Source organism: Physeter macrocephalus, chromosome 8 (assembly GCF_002837175.3).
Source record: "Physeter macrocephalus isolate SW-GA chromosome 8, ASM283717v5, whole genome shotgun sequence".
NCBI lineage: Eukaryota > Metazoa > Chordata > Mammalia > Artiodactyla > Physeteridae > Physeter > Physeter macrocephalus.
In genome coordinates this window covers 144,881,787-144,901,153 of record NC_041221.1, presented here as the reverse complement: position 1 = coordinate 144,901,153, position 19,367 = coordinate 144,881,787, and the positions used below count along the sequence as shown (strand labels likewise).

Below are 19,367 nucleotides of genomic sequence, written 5' to 3'. Positions count from 1 at the left end.
AATGAATTCCGACAGAAGTATATGAAATAAAAAGTAAAAGAAAGCTACATTCTTCTCCCACCCCCAAGCCGGTATTTGGAGAAAACCATGACACAACTCCTTCTCAAGATTTTCTTCTAAGAAGCATCTTCTAAGAGACATATTTGTTCACACACACATACACAAAGTTTATTTTGTTCATAACCAATTAAATATTATTATTCTGTAACATGCTTTTTTCATCTGAAAATATATAAATATATCGATCACATTCTTTAAATATATTTTTATTGTGGTAAAATATACATAACCTAAAATTTACCATTTTAACCATTTTTAGGTGCACAATTCAGTGGCATTAAGTATGTTCACAATATTGTGCAACCATCACCACTCTCCATCCCTCGAAATTTTCCAGCTTCCCAAATAGACGCCCTGTCTCCATTAAACAACAATATTAATGCAGCTCCCCATTTCCCCTGTCCCCAAGCCCCTGGCGACCACCATTCTACTTTTTCAGTCTCTATGAATTTGATTATAGGTATCTCACATAAGTAGAATCATACAGTATTTGTCCTTTTGTGTCTGACTTATTCCACTGAATGGTTTTAAGGCTTATCCATGATCTAATTTTATGGCTTCAGAGTATTCTGCATTGTTTAAGTAGACCATAACATCTTTACCCAGCTCCCCTATTGTTGGACATGGGGGTTGTTTTCGATCTTTCACTATTACTACTGTGTCCTTGGATGGACATACCTATGTGTATGTATCAATCTTTTTGTCTCAGAGGGTTTGCAGTTTCTATATTTCATTTAAAAGTGTTTTCCCATCCAGGTTATGACACACATCTCTGCCCTTGCCCAGCCTCCTCACCCTCATTCCTTTCCCTTGTGGCTGGAATGGTCAGGGAAGAGTAAACACTAGGGCCAGGAGGCAGGAATTCTGGCTAGGCTGTCATTGAGGGTGAAAAACACACCCCTTAGACTTGATTTATTTCTTAGAGTCACAGAGTCAGCATCACCTCCCCAGGGCTCTTTCCACCCTTGACTCCAACACCCTGCACAAACAAGGAGTTAAGTACTTGCAAGACGCTCAGGGAAAAATTCTTCTGGGCTATGCTTGCATCGGTAGATCAGGTTTGGAAGGTTCGCTTTACCAGTCTGGTCACGTTCAAAAACACTCTAAATCCTAAAACTCGAGGGCTGTCAGTTTCTCAACAATCACCCAGTCTGATGCCCTCCACCTTGAGTGTGCACAATGAGATATTGAAGCCCAGAGGGAGATGTGACCAGCTAAGGTCACTCAGGAGTAAGGTGACGCACCAGCCCCATTTGCCTGGGACTGTCCCAGTTCTAGCACAGAAAGTCCCACATCCCGGCAAACATCTGGTCACCCTGTGGCGCCAGGGGTCGAGCCAAGATCAGACCTATGTTTCCAAGCTCCAGGCCCTCCCCCTCACACCTGTGATCTCAGCCCTGCTTCCGCCCCCCACAAGAAAGGAGTGAGTGCTATCTCTGACTGCTCTTCCAGACTGGAAAGCTGAAGCAATACTTCACAGACCTGGAGGCCCTGGCCATGGTCACCGCCGCCTTCTGCCATGACATTGACCACAGAGGCACCAACAATCTCTACCAAATGAAGTGAGTCAGTGCTTACTGGCCCTCCTCTCTACCTCCTGCCTCCAGGATTGATTACCTAGATCCGAATGGGTCTCAGATAGACTCTCTTGCCAAGGAGAAGTCCCGCAGTCCACAGCTTCCCACTTCCCCCTGCCCTTTGGATCTGGGTAAACTCCTGTGATAGACAGAATAATAACCCTCAAATATGTCCACACCCCAATGCCTGGAGCCTGGGAATATGTTGCCTTACGTTCAAAGAAAACTTTATGCCTGTGATTAAGTTAAGGATGTTGAAATATAGGGATTATCTTGGGTTATCCAAGTGGGCCCCACATAGTCAGAAGGGTTCTTATAAGAGGGAGGTGGTGGGGATGTCAGAGAGGACAGAAGATGCTACACTGTTGGCCTGGAAGATGGAGGATGGGCCACAAGCCAAGGAATGTAGGGGGCCTCTAGAAGCTAGAAAAGGCAAGGAAACAGATTTTCCGCTACAGCCTCCAGAAGGGAAGCAGCTCTGCAGACCCATTTTAGACTTTGAACTCCAGAGCTGTAAGATAATAAAATTTTATTGTTTTAAGCCATTCAGTTTGTGGTAATGTGTCAGAGCAACAACAGGAAACTAATATATTAAACTTCTTCACTCTTCTCCTTCCCTTGCTACCTGTTGAATTAATTCAAGCCAAGATGTTAGTAACTGAGAACAGTTCATTTATTCACCTTGGGTTTATAATGCTCCTAACACCAGTGTGGTAGGCCCTAGGCTAGGCAAAGGAGGTACCACGGTGAGCAAACCAGACACAGTCCCTGTCCTCACAGAGCTTATATTCTAGGTAGTCTCTGAAGCAGAGTCCTTGAACCATGTTCTGGGGGACCCTCGTGACCACCTTGTGGGCTGGGCAGAGCAGGGATGAGTGTGATACCCATATTATAAGTGAGGAAACTGAGGCTCTTCCCAGGGCCCACAGCCTGTAAGTCATTAACAAGCCCTAGAACATGCTTCTCTGAGTCTTCTCAGTTCTTGCCTGCTGCTCCAAATTTAGAGATTGTGTTTACATTTTACCTCGTGGGAAGCTAAGTACTGATCTCAGTGCTTGGCGCATAAAAAGGGCTCAACAAATATTTATTGAATAAAGACATGAATAAATATATTGCTTGTGGGAATTCAGTGGCTTCCCCTAAGGATCAGGTATGGAGGATCTGGGGCTTTGTGATGTTCAAAGTACGGCCCAGTGCCAATGTCTATGGATTGGCACTGGGCCAATAAGTTTCTAAAATTGCATGTGGCATTGTATTTGTGTCTTTTTCTGGGGATAAGGGTCCACACTTCTAGGGAGTGCACGACCTCAAAGAGGCCCAGAGTCAATTGTGGAGAAAACGAAAGGCTGAGGGTCAGGACACCTGCTATCTAGTCCTATTTCCCACTGTCCTACTGTGTGGCAAATTCCTTCTTATTCCTGAACTTCAACCTCTCTGCCTGCAGAATTAGGAGGTGACAGGAATGGATGATGTTTTTAACCTTCACCTCAGCCATTTCATACTGATCCCCTCTCTCTCTGTGTCTCTCTCTTTCTCTCCCATTCAGATCCCAGAACCCACTGGCCAAGCTCCATGGGTCCTCCATCTTGGAAAGACACCACTTGGAGTTTGGCAAAACATTGCTGAGAGATGAGGTAGGATGAGGGCCCTCTGCACTGGCTTTGGGGCCTGAGAAGGAGCCCCCATCTCACAAGAAGCCTGAGTGTGGCCAGGCATTGGCCTGGGCTGCCTCTCCCATCACCTGGGACGGCCATCAGTAGTTCAACAACTTTACTGCCAGCATCACTTCTTATATCTCTCCTATGGTTTTCTCTTTAGAGCTTGAATATCTTTCAAAACCTCAATCGCAGGCAGCATGAGCATGCAATCCACATGATGGACATCGCAATCATTGCTACAGACCTCGCCTTGTATTTCAAGTTGGTGTTTCTTCTTCATTTTAAGAATAACAAAGAAAAAAAAAAGAAAAAAAAAGAATAACAATGATTAGGGAATTCCCTGGCAACCCAGTTGTTAATACTGCCATGGGCCTGGGTTCCATCCCTGGTCGGGGAACTAAGATCCCACAAGCCACCCAGCGTGGCCAAAAAAAAAGAATAGCAATGATTATAATGATAATGAACACCACAGTTCTAATTGATTTAGTATATGCTCTGTGCCAGGCACCATACTTTTGCTATGGACACATGGACTCTCACTACAGCTCTATGAGTTAGATATTTTTACCCCCATTATACAGATGGGGAAACTGAGATCCAGGGGAAGATTAGCTAAGATCAGATAACAAATCCATGGTAGAGTCTGAGTTAGAACTTAGGTCTTCACTTCCAGGCGTTGGTTCTTTTAACCTTTTTTTTTTTTTAAATTACGTTGTTTTAATTAACCTCTGTCTGAAACAGCCAACATTAGAAGGCCAGGGGTTGCCTTATTCTAAGATGTGCTCCTTTAACAAACTGGTGTGTTTTGTAGGAAGAGGGCGATGTTCCAAAAGATCGTGGATCAGTCTAAGACATATGAGACTCAACAGGAGTGGACGCAGTACATGATGCTGGATCAGACACGGAAGGAAATCGTTATGTGAGTTGAGACAGGGCTCAAACCCTGATCCCCTTAAGCCTGGGGTCATAAGGCAGAATTCTGCACTGACAGGCCTTGCTGCCTTCAAGAGAGCCCTGGGACACTTTCCATTATGGAGGCCTCTGACATATGAAACAAAGAAGTTATGACAAAACAGCACTGCAGAAATTGTATGTTTAATCTTTACTCTAACACAAAAATACAAGACAGTATACTATCATTTTACTTCTTTGTATACAGAAAGTACACTATTTGAAGTATTTCTATCCTAAAATGCAGAATTTTTGTGGTAAAGTGATGTAACTTTAAAGTTTTTGATAAAGCATAGAGCATTATACCAATTATGGTTTGAGTGATAACTAAATGTCACTCAAAATCTGTAGGCTTAATTTCTTAAGTGTTCTTTTATTTTTATTTATTTATTTATTTATTTATTTTTGCGGTACGCGGGCCTCTCACTGCTGTGGCCTCTCCCGCCGCGGAGCACAGGCTCCAGACGCGCAGGCTCCAGACGCGCAGGCCCAGCGGCCATGGCTCACAGGCCCAGCCGCTCCGCGGCATGCGGGATCCTCCCGGACCGGGGCACGAACCCGTGTCCCCTGCATCGGCAGGCGGACTCTCAACCACTGCGCCACCAGGGAAGCCCTTAAGTGTTCTTTTATACACGGCAATGGCCTGCAAAACAACTGTGCAATTCACAAATTAGTTCCATGATTTGTGTGATATTTAGTGCTTTGCTGGCATGAGGTCTGGTAATGGGATGCAACTTTAAGTTTTCTGGTGAATGTCTTCTTTTAGTTTCTCTCAGTGTGCTTCCATGATTCACTTCAATTGATGATGGGGTGAGAAGTGTAAATCTGAGGCTTTTCTTGAATATGTGGCCCAAGCCAATGGGTCCCTTGGCTCCCCTGTGACAGGTCCTGGGAGTTGATGTCAAAGGAAACAAGTCCTGACCCAGTACCCAAAGAGGTGTTGTTAATTTATCCCCAGATGCTTCTGTGGAGATGAGGTTTAATTAAGTCACAAATATTACAAGTCCCTGCAACAGAGAAGGGGCAGCTGCTGGGACAGGCTCAGGGAAGACTAGGCAAGTGGCCAGTCTTTCCCTCAGCTTTGAAGTTGTCCAAGCAGGCCTCCCCAAAGGTCCTCCCATCCTGGGGAGCAGTGTGACCTGCACCACTGAACAAGGAGGCACACACTGGCTACAGCTGCTCCCGGGCAGACCAGGAGCTGCCCTGCTGGACATTTCAAAATGGTGCTGCAGAAGAACTGAAAGACTGGAAAGAACACCAAGTTCTTGGACAGGGGGTTTATTATTAGAAAAGCTGTCTATTCTCCCTATTTAGTTATTCATTTAAAGTGATTCCAAGGAAAATATCGACTTTATTTTGGGGAGAATTAGGAAGCCAATTCCAAAATCCTTATGAGAAATAAGTATGCAAAAAGAGCCAGAAAATTCTGAAAGAGAAAGGAAGTAATAGGGACCAGCAGAACTGAAGGCAGTTCAGTCCTAGGCATGAGAAGGACAGGTCAATGAACAGACTCAAAAGACAATGCCTGGACTTCCCTGGTGGCGCAGTGGTTAAGAATCCACCTGCCAATGCATGGGACACGGGTTCGAGCCCTGGTCCGGGAAGATCCCACATGCAGTGGAGCAACTAAGTCCGTGCGCCACAACTAGCGAGCCTGTGCTCTAGAGCCCGTGAGCCACAACTATTGAGCCTGCGTGCCACAACTACTGAAGCCCGCGAGCCACAACTACTGAGGCCGCATGCTGCAACTACTGAAGCCCGCACACCTAAAGCCCATGCTCCGCAACAAGAGAAGCTACTGCAATGAGAAGCCCGCATACAGCATCTTCGCTGCTGTGTGCGGGCCCCCTCCAGCTGCGGAGAGTGGGGGCCACTCCTCGCCACGATGCCTGGGCCTCTCACTGTGGTGGCCTCTCCCGTTGCGGAGCACGGGCTCCAGAGCACAGGCTCAGTAGCTGTGGCACATGGGCTCAGCAACTGTGGCTCACGGGCTCCGGAGCGCAGGCTCAGCAGCTGTGGCCCTCAGGCCCAGGTGCTCCCAGCATGTGGGATCCTCCCGGACCAGGGCTCGAACCCGTGTCCCCTGCATTGGCGGGCGGATTCCCAACCACTGCACCACAAGGGAAGCCCCATTTGTTTATTTTTTGCTTTTATTTCCTTTGCTTTAGAAGACCAATCCAAAAATACGTATATATTGCTACAATTTAGGTCAAAGGGGGTTCTGCCTATATTTTCCTCTAAGAGTTTTATGGTTTCTGATCCTGCGTTTCAGTCTTTAAAATTCCAGACTCTTAAAGAAAAGCTTGTCTCTTTGTTTTTAAATGGGTGATGCGCTGATGGTTGATACGAAAATTCTATGCTATTTAGATTCCTTTACACTTAAAGAATGATATAATCATTTTAATAGCAAGATGTCAACTTAAAAATGTACAAGAAGGTAAACATTTTTCAGAATTCTTCAGCTAGGCACTCAGTGAAAAATGCTGAAGATCTATAAAGCAGGGTTCTCAATCTTAACACTATTGACATTTGGGGACAACAGCTCTTTGTTATAGGGGCTATTCTGTGCATTTTAAGATTTCACTTACTAGATGAAATCCCTGGTTTCTGCTCACTAAATGCCAGTAGCAGCCCCTCCTCCCCAGTTGTGACAAGCAAAAATATCACCAGACATTGCCAAATATCCCCGGGGGCAAAAACTGCACCTGGTTGAAAACCACTGCTGTAAAGCAGTCTTGGATTTGGTCCATCAATTAGGAGATTAGACACATAATTAGAGCTGCTTCATACCTGGGTACATTGTACCTGTTACACACTTGTGGCTCCGGCACCAGAGAGTCTGGGTTCAAGTCTCAGCTCTCTCACTTTTTGTTGTTTGACCTTGAGTAGTTTACTTCACCTCTCCGTGCCTCAGTTTTCTCATCTGCTGAAAGAGGATACTGGTAGTACCTACCTTATGGATTATCACAGGGGCTGAGCTGAGACACGTGGAATGCTGTGCAGCGTTGCTCACGGCAGGTACGGTGTTAGGCTCCTCCTGTGGTATAAAGAGATATATGTATTTGGTCTTTGTCCCCATTTCCTCACTCAGAGCTCTAAAACCCTTGATAGCAGTAAGAGTCAGGCTTGGCAGGAGTGTCTTTTGTTCTAATGAAGCAACTCTTGGTGGGACCCCAGAGGGCTTCAGGGTAGGGGCTGATCACCAGAAAGATGAAGCCTTGATTAGAAGCTTGGAACTTTCAGCCCCAGCCCAACCTCTGGGGAGGGGAGAGGACTGGAGACTAAATTAGTTACCAACGGCCAGTGATTTAATAAATCATGCTTATGTGGTAAAAGTGCCATTAAAAACCTCTAAACAACAGAGTTCGAAGAGCTACTAGGTCAGTGAACACATCTACATGCTGGGAGGGTGACATGTCTGAAAAGGGCATGGAAGCTCTGTAGGCACCCCCGACCCCATACCTTCTCCTATGCATCTCTTCCACTTGGCTATTCCTGAGTTATATCCTATATAATAAGAGTTTTCCAAAGTTTTATGGGCTGTCCTAGCAAATTTTTGAATCTGGGGGCTGTGGGAACCCCCTGACTCTGTAGTCAAGTCAGAAGTGTGGGTAACCTGGGAACCTGATACTTGCAGCTGACTTCTGAGGTGAGGGTAGCCTTGTGGGACTAAGCCCTCAAACCTGTGAAGTCTGATGCTAGTGTCAGAAGTGAATTGTATTGGGACTTCCCTGGTGGTCCAGTGGCTAAGACTCCGTGCTCCCAATGCAGGGGGCCCAGGTTCGATCCCTGGTCAGAGAACTAGATCCCACATGCCGCAACTAAGAGTTCGCACGCCACAGCTAAAAGATCCCACGTGCTGCAACTAAGACCCGGAGCAGCCAAATAAATAAATTAAAAAAAAAAAAAAAAAAAAAAGAAGAAGTGAATTGTATTGAATTGAATTGAATCGAATCAGAGGACACCTAGTTGGTGACAGAATTGGTTGTTGTGAGGAAGAAACCCAACACCCCCCTCCTGTGCTCTGATTATCTTGGAGTACTCACCTCAACCCTTGAGGCATCTTAAGCCGATTGACTTTTGTGAGTCTCCTGCATTACTATCTCTTGGGTCACCCCACTTTAGTGTGTTTACTGTAGGACCAAGATGTTACAGTACCTCCAGAATCGGGGTGTGACTTCCACTCGTCATTAAACCCTTTACGTCTCCACCTAATTGCAGGTCTCACACTGGATAGTCTGACCAAACCATGCACTGGAAGGTTTCTGTGCATGGATTAGAGATCCTCTAGTGGTGGAATGTGAGACCTGCCACCTGCCACGAGCTCAGAATGGCGATTACATTTTGAAATGGTTGGGAAAAAAAAAAAATCAAAAGCATAATATTTCCTAACAAATAAAAATTATAAGAAGTCAAATTTTAGTACCCATAAATGAAATGGTATTCTTGTATGGAGGGCCACACTATGACTTTTGTGGGTCACAGGCACTTTTGCCTTCGTGGCTTCTTCCTCCATTTAAATAAGTAAATAAAAATCATATTTTATGACTGTGTTGGTATAAAGACAAATATAATCCAGGCTGAAGTCATTCATTATTCATAAATTTACTATTACTATATTCTTTTTTTTTAAAGAAATTAAGATTTAATATTTTCATGGGCCCCTAAAAGTATCCTGAACCCTAGGCACTGCCTAAGAGATAAGTGACCCTGTCTTTTTTTTTTTTACTGAGCAGCCCATCTTCCCCTCCCCCATCCATCCTTCCATCCATTCATCCATCTGGGAACGAATATTAAGAATTTAGAAACAGCCCCTTGCCCTCTGACATGGCCCACACTCTGTCTGTGGACTGTTTCTCCCAGGGCCACTCTCACCTTTTGAGATGGACCGCATTCCATCTACGGAATGTGTACCTCTCTAAATAAATCCACTTCTTATCTATCACTTTGTCTCCCACTGAATTCTTTCTGCCACGAGACATAAAGAACCTGAGCTTCAGTAAGTCCTGACACCAGGAACTAAGGCCCCCACCCAGGCGAAGGATGGAGTGATGATGTGGACCCTCCTGACTTCAACTAAAGCTTGGTCTCTGTCTACCTTCGCCCGATTCTATGCTGAATTCTCCTCTGCTTAAGCCTTCTCGTGTACCCTTAGTTTACGCATGCACCCTTAGTTTAAAACTTCCCCAATTTTGCAGTTGGGGGAGACACTACTTTTGGAAAAGATCCCTGGTGTTCTGCTTACTTGCTGCAAGTAATAAATCCTTCCTTCTCCCCCACATCCCCCTCCAAAAAAAGAATTTAGAAACATTGTTTGCGCTTGAAGCCAAAAGGCAACCACTGTGCTAAATACATACTTCTAATATACATCCGCAAATAATGAAATAGTGGCCAAGATGCTCAAAATCCTAAATCACTCTCCTCAAGCAGCTGTAGTCAAGCAGCAATTAAGGGCCACTTTAAACCCAATGAGCTCATCGAGGCTCCAACCTCAGCTGCTATCTGACGTTAGGCACTCACTGTGTTCAAGAGAGTGGAGCTTTGGGAAGGATTGGACGGAAAGTCTGAAAACCACGAAGACACCGAAAACACTGCAAACCAAAACTCATCAATCCCCAACAACGTGGGGCTAATGGCTTAAGAGTTGTTTCAGTGGTAAATGCCTCCAGGGCGGCACTCCTAAATCCTAAATCCTCAGAATCTATCTGGGGCCTGGCATGCAGTAAGCATTCAGCAAAGTGTGCTTGGTGAGTTAACAACCTCCAACCCCTCTCACGCCCTGGGCCACGCAGCTCAGGCCTCACCGGTCACCTACCCAGTCACCCTTCCAGAGACCGGATGCCAGGCGCCAAGTGACCTTGTCTTGACTTACCTGTGGCTGCTTTCACATTGCGATGATGAAACTGAGTAGCTGCTATTGAGCCTACATGCTCTGCAAAACCTAAAACATTTACTATCTGGCCCTTTACAGAGAAAGTTCGTCAGCTCCTGGTTTAGTGTTTTACAAATGAAAAAAGTGAGGCCCAGAGAGACAAAGTGACTTACCTAGTGTCACACGGGCATTCGTGGAACATCAAGGACTGGAATCCAAGTCAACCCACCCCTCTCCCGGACACCCACAGATTTCTCAGGCTCCCTTCAAACTTTCCCCGCAGGCTACAGCCTCCAGGCCAGGTGTAATTCCAAGAAGAATCTGAATGCCTCTCAAGGGTGGCTGGGATGCTTTCAGGGGTCAGCCAAGGGTCAGGGAGAAGCGCTGCTGAGCATCCCAGCTGAGTGGAAGTAAAGTTTGCTTTGGGCCAGGTGAGCGGGAGCCCATCCTGGTGACTGTGATGAAGGTGATAATGATGAAGATGAGGACCATGGGGCACTTATAAAATCATGTTACGTGATGGTCACAGTAACCCCTAGGACAGATAAATTGCATTGAACCCTGTGAAACTGCTGACTTACGACAGTTTTTGACCCACAAAATCAGAATTTCGTATGATCCAACCTAATATGCTTATCTCATTTCACCAAAGAACAGAGAAAGACTCAAAGACATTAAGTCACTTGCCCTAGATATGGCAAGTAAGGACAAGAGTGAGAATCTAATTGCTCTAATTCCAAAGCCTTGTACAGAGTTTTAGACTGTTCTCCCATTCAACTCCACCCCCTCCTCTTGATGACTCTCACCTACCTTGGGGATAAGGTTCAAATTTCTCAGCAAGCCTTCATGACTTACTCTTGCTCTCTTCTGCATAATAACCCTGTTGTCCTTTACTCTCTTTCATCCTAAAATCTTCCTCTTCCTCACTTTGCATGTCTAATCTATCCCCAAACCCTGTTGAGTTTGCTTCTTAAATGCCTTGTCTATCTGGACACTTCCTTTTATTGCCACATCCATCTCTTGTCTGGATCCTTGAAATGGCTTCCAAACTGGGCTCCCGGCTGGCATTCCTGTGCTCTCTGTACCGAAGCCACTGTGTTCTCTGTAAAATGCAAATGTGACCCCTTCCACTCTTCAGTGGTTTTCCTGTTGCTCTTAGCATAAAGATGTCCCCTCACCACGGCCTGGGTTCTGTGGGTCTGCCCTGCCCCTCTCTTGGGTCCCCTCTCACCCCCTCTGCCACCTGCTCCCTGAGCTCTTCCTCCCTTCCAGCTCTTTGAGTGGGCCAGGCTTCCTTCCACCAGGGCCTTTGCACTAGATGTCCTCTCTGCCTGGAATGTGTTTCCCCACTGCCTTTGTCACCAAGTTCACTGCTAGACTTCCAGCAGATATCAGCTCCGGGGCCACTTCCTCAGGGAAGCCCTCCCTGACCTCCCAGACTTTCTCTTGTTACATTATCTCCTAAAATAGAACTCCTTTCCTTCAGAGTGTTCGGTTGTTTACACATTTACACATATTTATGCGATACATGTGTGACTCCCCAACACCAGCTCTCTGAGAGCAGGGATGCTGTGAACCAGCCCCTGCCTGACATCTGGCATGCATACACGTACAAGGATGGAGAGACGAATGCTCACTATGGTCACCTGCTGGATGGCCCTCTGCCCTGTGGCAATGCCATGTACCCTCCACCACACCTCTGCCCACGATACCCTTTCTTCTCCCTCCTCCTGGAGAGCTCCTATGCACCCCTCAGGGCCCTGCCTCACTGTCACCTCTCCGAAGGCCCCTGCACGGAGCTAGTTGCTCTCACCTTTGGATTTTTATTTCTTTGCACCTTGTACTTCTTTCTACCATCCATCCCACTTAGCATATTGTGATAACAGTTTTTGTGGGTTTTTTTTCCCCTCTATGTTCCTTAAGTGACTATGAGCTCCCTGCAGGCCTCTCTGGATCCCTAATGCGTAGCATAGCATCTTGGCCTCGGAACACCTAAGGCAGTGGTGCTGAAGTGAATGTAATGCCTTGTCTTTAGGGCACGAGGTTTTGGATTGGCTTTTCTGGTGTCCGGGTGTGTCCCCCATGCCCCCTTCCCCACCACATCCCACGAACGTACCAAATCTCTATCTCTAAAACACTTAGTTGTTCCCCTAATTGCTGGGAGTGATTTTCACATGATTTCTCCAGCCAAGGAAAGTAAACCTCCAGCGCTCTCCTGAAGCCACACCTGTGGGCTTAAAATGTAGACACTGACTGGTAGCAGGGAACCAGTGACTCCTGGATTCACAGCCAAACATTCATTTGCTTAATGTGTTTGATGGTAAACATAGCGCATCTACAACACAACGTGAAGCATCAGGCATGTGTTCTGAAGTTATTACAAAGTATAAAGCTGTTTCTAAGAGATGTATGCATTCCTGAAAACGTACTTACTTAAAGATTTCTATGAGTGTTTGAGGGTTAACTTAATCAAAGATAGTTAAACCTGTTAATATTTGCTAACTCTTCAGGCCTCCCAGACCAGCTTATGTAACCTATGCCAGATACAGCTGGTAAATTATAAAATCATCCAAGCCACTAGTTAGGTTCAGAGCCCCAGCCTTCTCCAACTACTCCTTCCCCAGCCCATACCCATCATCTCACCAAGTCGGGTTGACTCTGCCACGTGAGATTGACCCCGTGCTCTTCCAGCCCGCGGGTATTGCTGCAGGTCAGGCCCTCCTGCCATCCTGCCTGCATTGCTGCAGCGTCTTCCTTCCTTCCTTCCTTCTTTCCTTCCTTCCTTCGTCCCTCCCTCTCCTGTCGGCTCCAACCTACAGGTGCTGCCAAGCAGCTCTGATGAGGTCATGACCTGGCCCTGAACCTTCAAAAGCTCTTTCTGCTTATTGGATACACCTACACTCCCCAGCATGGAATTAAGGCCCATAGTACATGGCCCGGAATTCCCATCCCAGACGCTCATGCCACTACACCCCGACTCTGAAACACATTCTCAAATTCCCCCCTCTTTCTCCAATTCTTTTCCCATGTCCCCTCCCTTCTGTCTTATATTGTACCTACCTATGTAATAATACCTGTCTTACCTTCCTATTATTGTGAAACTCCTTTAAGAATTTATCTTTTAGAGACTTCCCTGGTGGCACAGTGGTTAAGAATCCACCTTCCAGTGGTTAAGAATCTGCCTGCCAATGCAGGGGACACGGGTTCGAGCCTGGTCCGGGAAGATCCCACATGCCACGGAGCAACTAAGCCCGTGTGCCACAAATACTGAGCCTGTGCTCTAGAGCCCGCAAGCCACAACTACTGAGGCCGTGTGCCATAACTACTGAAGCCCGTGTGCCTAGAGCCCATGCTCTGCAACAAGTGAAGCCACCGCAATGAGAAGCCCGTGCACCGCAACGAAGAGTAGCCCCTGCTCACCACAGCTAGAGAAAGAACGCGCACATCAACAAAGACCCAACACAGCCATAAATAAATAAATAAATAAATAATAAAATAAATTTATTAAAAAAAAAAAGAATCCACCTGCCAATGCAGGGGACACAGTTTCGAGCCCTGGTCTGGGAAGATCCCACATGCCACGGAGCGACTAAGCCTGTGTGCCCCAACTACTGAACCTGTGCTCTAGAGCCCACAAACCACAACTACTGAGCCTGCGTGCCACAACAACTGAAGCCCATGTGCCTAGAGCCCATGCTCTGCAACAAGAGAAGCCACCGCAATGAGAAGCCCGCACACAACGCAGAGTAGCTCCCACTTGCCACAACTAGAGAAAGCCTGCACACGGCAACGAAGACCCAATGCAGCCAAAAAAAACAAAAAACAAAACCAAAGAAATCCAAATCAAAATATTTTTTTTAAAAAAAGAGTTTATCTTTTAACCCTTTCTTTCTTTCCTCAATCCCTTCCTCTACTTCTTAATGTAAGGCTTCCTCACAATGACCAGGGTTGCCCTTCTCTCTGAATCACGCATTACTCAATGGGGCAAAAAGCGGTTCTTGGGAGAGGAGCAAAAAATCTTAGATATTACAATGGTCTGTGGCCCTCCAAGCAGATATACAGTATGTCTGTGTTATTAAATTTTCATGGTACAGCGATTATAGGAAAAATGTCTAATAAAAAAGCTCTTTTGACAGTGGAGCAGGGAGGATGATGAGAAAAAGGTTGAGAAACATTGTTCTATATTAGACAGGAGAGAAGGAACTCCGAGGATGTGATGAGATTTAAATGAAATTGATGTCTATAAAATGCCTAGAACAGTGTGTGGCACATAATAGAAACCCAATATATGTTCCTGATCATTGCCAGTGTTTATTGTGCACATACTATACCCAGGCAACCATGCTAAGATTTTCCACACATTATCTCATTTAATCTTGCACCCACTTCATGAGGGAAGTACCAATATTATTACAGATGGGAAACTGAGGCACAGAGAAGTTGGTTTAATTGTTCAATGTCAAACTCCTGGTAACTGACAGAGGCAGGATTTAAACCTCTATTTGATTTCAAAGCCTGACCTTCAGATGCAATGGGGAAGTGACCCCTCTTCTCACCATGGGATGAGGTCACCTTCTAGTAGGGGCAGAGAAAGGAGAGATAGATGGAATTAACCAGATACACAGCCATGACTGGCTCCGGACTGATGGGTGGTGTGCTTGTGTGCAGGGCCATGATGATGACTGCCTGTGATCTCTCAGCCATCACCAAGCCTTGGGAGGTGCAGAGCAAGGTATGCACTCCTCCTGACCCGAGAGAAGGAGCATCCCAGTACTGGTGACAGCAGCCAATGTGGCTTGGATTCTCCAGCTCCTGAGGCAGCCCACCTTTGCTCCATCCTCCTCTGCCAAGACATGGCAATCACCTGAGGACCTCTCCCATGATGACATAAAGTGGGATGGCAGGGCAGGAGAGGGGTTTATGTCTTTGCTGAGCTGGAAACCCACGTGGGATGGGACGGGGGTAGGAGGATTGGGGCTGGGGCTTGACTCCATGGCGGGTGTCTGCCTGTTGCAGGTGGCTCTACTGGTTGCTGCCGAATTCTGGGAACAAGGTGACCTGGAGCGCACGGTGCTGGAACAGAATCCCATTGTGAGTAGAGAAGGGACTTCAGCCTGATACTGGGCATGTGATCTCATCCTGGTGGAGAGCAGTGACATTGCCGTGATGGAGAGATGTGCCTCCTCACCCTTGACACAGGGATGTGTGACCTTACCACAGAGATGACCTTTCCTTAATGCAGTGGTCCTCAGAGTATGGTCCCTGGAGACCACCATCAACCTCGTTCCTTGGGAACATATTACAGATGCAAATCCAAAGACCCACCCTGGACCTACCTGAACAGAAACTCTGGGGGTGGGCCAGCAATGTGCTCTCTCCGAAAGTTTGAGGACCCTGCTTTAAGCTATGCGTCCTTAGCACACTCAGCTAAGTAGTGATTGACAAGTGGACGCCAAAACTTAGATTTCCCTTTCAGTTCCGACAGTCTAGGAGTCCCTCTCCCCTGGCTCTGTTCTAACAGCACAGACCATGCAAGGGGGTGACCTGGTCAAGCTGAGGACCTATCGACGTTGAAAGTAAACTTGGCTGGAACTGTCAGCCGGCTCCCCACCAGACACAGGGAGACCAGTTAGAGGGTTTTTGTTCTGCAAGAATGTTTCATTGGTAGGGTGGGTCCCCTTGCTGCATCAGGCCAGGAGGAGCCCAGTGCAGTTAACTCTTTCTCCCCCGACAGCCCATGATGGACAGAAACAAGGCGGACGAACTCCCCAAGCTTCAGGTCGGCTTCATTGACTTCGTTTGCACCTTTGTCTACAAGGTAAGTCCTTTGCTTTCAAAGGCCCAACGAGATGTCTTTGATGAGCCCGGGATTCCCAAATGACATCAGGAATAAAAAACCCTGGCAAGTGACGAGTGATACTTTACAAAGCGCTTCTCACCTCCAGTGGCATTTGGTCCTCAGGACAGCCCCATAGGAGCTTGTGCGACTGCATACCCAGGCCAGAGCCCGGAGCTTCGTATATCCTAGTTGCTCGATAAATAGTTGCGGGACAAATGACATATTGTGTTTTCAGGCAGAGAAATGGGGAGCATAGCAGATACATGCCTTCCTAACTTCCCCAGCTTGTGGGAATGTGACAGGTCACGGTTACTCAATTGTCAAAAGATAATCTGGAACTTCTCTTTGAGTTTTGGCTCAAAGTTAGTCTCTCTCTTGAGAAACCCACCACGCCCCAATCCATGTTATCTGTGCCACCACCCCCCTCTCATTCGTCCTTTTTATTTTGGCCATGTTACATGAGGAGGCAGAGGTCAGAGAGGAGAAATCACAGGGCCAGGTCACTGGAGTCAGCTACAGACAGCATCACAGCCAAGACGCCTGACCCCTAGTCTAGGGCTCTTTCTGCTGCATCAGCTGAAGCCCTTCTGCTACCAGAGGGCGCACAAGTGCATCTCTGATATAATGCAGACTAACTGGGGTCCTCTGAGCAACAAGGGCAGCATAGTTGACGCTCTCCATGATCATCAGTAATATATGAAACAAGAAAGACTGGGCTAAGTGCTTTACGTGCATTATCACAGCAACCCTATGAGGTACTGTCCTGATTTCATGGTGTCCTGCCCAAGGTCACACAGCTGGTGGCAGAATCTAGGTCTGAACCCAGGCAGCTCTGAGCACAGCTGGCTCTGGCTGAACTCCACAGTAGACCCTGGATTTGCCATTCTTACCTTGTGCAAATCTCCACCAATCTGCATCTCCATTTCTTCACCTAAAAATCTAGGAGTAATGAGTCTCATTTTCCCACCTCGCAGGAGTTTCTGAGGATCAAAGGAGATAAAGCACTTCATAAACTGTCATGTGCTGTGCTCGAAGGCATTATTTTTATTCTTAGAGCTAAGAGACCTTAAGAATCCTCTTCCTATCCCGATTTCACTCAGCAAATATTGACTGTCTTTGTGCCCCAGACCCTGTACTAGGCCAAGGCCACCCCAGTGAATGAGCAGAGATGTCCCTGCCCTCTCCAGCTCACAGCTCTGGGGGCAGACTTGGCAAAGGGGGTCATTACAGTGAAGTGAGAGGTAGGAAGAGAAGGTTTGGGGAGCTGCTGATAGAGGACCTGACTTACCTTGGGGATCAGAAGAGGCTTCCCTGAGGAAATGATGTCTAAGGGGAGGCCTCAAGGGAAAAGAAGGGCTAAGTTAGAGTGTTCCAAAAAAGGCAAGAGCCGGTATGAAGCCCACAGAAACTGACAGATTTGGAACGTCCGGAGGGTTCAAGTTGGTGAAGCGGAAGAGCACTGGGTCCGGAGAGCTTGAAAGCCTTGTGAAGGAGCTTGCGCTGCATCCTGAAAACCAGGGAGTGCCACGGGAGGGTTCCAAGCGGGAGAGGCATGGGACCTTGTGGCCAGAAGCCCTGCCGTGTCGTCACACACACCGCTGGGGACGGAAGCTGCAACGCGCCCGGGCAGCTCCTCCCAGTGCAGACACGACCCACCGTGCTCCACCTGGAACCCGGACCCCAGGGCTCGACTCCTGTGCCAGAGGCTCTGTCTCTCTCTTCCAGGAATTCTCCCGGTTCCACGAGGAGATCACACCCATGCTGGATGGGATCACCAACAACCGCAAGGAGTGGAAAGTGCTCGCTGACGAGTATGAAGCCAAGATGAAGATGCAGGAGGAGGAGAAGCAGAAAAGGCAGGCAGCCAACCAAGGTTTGTGGAAGGGCGAGGACGGGGAGCCCCTACACCCCACACACTGAGCTCTCATGGCGTGCCTGGCGGGGCCGCAGAGCCGCACACACGTGGACCTATTCAGGCCTCCCCACAACCTAGCTGTCCCCATTCTACGTATGAGAGCACTGAGGCCCGCAGAAGTGAAGAGTCATGGCCAAGTCACACCGTGGGCAGCGGCAGAGCATGGTCCCCAAGGCTGAGGCTCCCAGCAAGGATTCCCTGACTGCCCCCAACCAGCGCGGGACAGATTCCAATAACAAAGTGGTAGACATAGGGCCTCTGAAAGCCCTTGAATTTGCAACCCTTGGTCCAAACCGGGTCAAAGGGAAAGCCCGCCGCAGCCTCCTCTCATCTGCTGTGTTCTCTTTCTTGTCTGATTGCAGCAGCCGCAGGAAATCAGCCTGGGGGAGAACCAGGCTCAGGCGGAGGCGCGCCTGCATCAAAGTCCTGCTGTGTCCAGTAGGGCAAGCGGGGATCCACGCCCAGACCGGCCCCACCCTTCACTGGAGGAGGGTACCCAAGCCAGTGGGAAACCATGCACCTGCTTGAGAAGTCAGAGTTATAGGGTTTGAAGACTGAAGAATTTAGTTTACATCTTCCATAGTGGCTTTCAAGGCTCTTTTCGGCTGTGAGCGCTTTTTATTGAGCTACAACCAACATTTTGCCTTTCATAGACTCAGTTAAACATTAGCGCCAGACTCACCTGCTTACCTAGAGTCATTTTTGTTCTTATACTTTCATTTTACAGTACACAAATTTGCAATCATCCTCAGAAGTAGAGAACTGCACGATGGATCCCCACCTACCCATCACCCAGGTTCTAATATCGGGAGTTTTGCCACATTTGCTTCGTCTGTCCTTTTATATTTTTTTCATTTTTTTCTTGGCTAAAATATTTAAAAGCAAATTCCAGACATATCGTTTACTCCTCCACTATACACCTTTAAAGACATATGGGCGTTTTCTAACATAACCACATCCTTATCACATGCAACGCACGAACCCCTAATATCCAGCTGTGGCAGATGCTGTGATGAGCTGCACAGACCCTTTACTGAAGACTTGTGTTCCCAGCAGTGATGAGTGCTGTCGGCAGGCAGCCCCCGGTGTCAGCCCCTTCGGGGATTACCTCATCCGCAGGGAGACAGTTGCCCAAGGGTGGTGGCCCGCACCCAGTGACTGATCCATGCCAGGTGTTAAGGCCGGGCCATCTTGGCCCAACACAGGACAACTCCGCAGCAATAGCACACACATCCAAGACGGAAAGTCTTGGAAGACGCCACTCTTCACTGCTCTCACTGGGAGTAAGTGAGCAAAGGAAAATGTTTCAAGTTCACCCAAATACGGCACACAATTCAAGTTTTCCATATCCTCCGACCAGAAACCGTTGCACAGCCGTCAGTTGGTGAGTGTCTTTGTCCGAAACCAAAATATCAAAATATCTCTTTTAGCACATATATTTAGTGTGCTTGTGTGAAAAAGCGGATATACCAAAACAAGGGAGTCCTCGTTCAGA

General features: G+C 47.4%; 1 protein-coding gene across 1 annotated transcript in view; it reads left to right on the top strand.

Moving 5' to 3' along the window:
- Positions 1-18,314, top strand: part of PDE6A (phosphodiesterase 6A) — a 61,418-nt gene extending 43,104 nt beyond the window's left edge. Inside the window, exons 14-22 of the mRNA XM_007130657.3 lie at positions 1,513-1,622; positions 3,184-3,271; positions 3,456-3,556; positions 4,107-4,214; positions 14,787-14,850; positions 15,135-15,209; positions 15,853-15,936; positions 17,683-17,830; positions 18,235-18,314. Of these exons, the coding sequence (XP_007130719.2) occupies positions 1,513-1,622; positions 3,184-3,271; positions 3,456-3,556; positions 4,107-4,214; positions 14,787-14,850; positions 15,135-15,209; positions 15,853-15,936; positions 17,683-17,830; positions 18,235-18,314 (858 nt within the window). The remainder of the gene's footprint in view (positions 1-1,512; positions 1,623-3,183; positions 3,272-3,455; positions 3,557-4,106; positions 4,215-14,786; positions 14,851-15,134; positions 15,210-15,852; positions 15,937-17,682; positions 17,831-18,234) is intronic.
- The last annotated feature ends 1,053 nt before the right edge of the window (positions 18,315-19,367 follow it).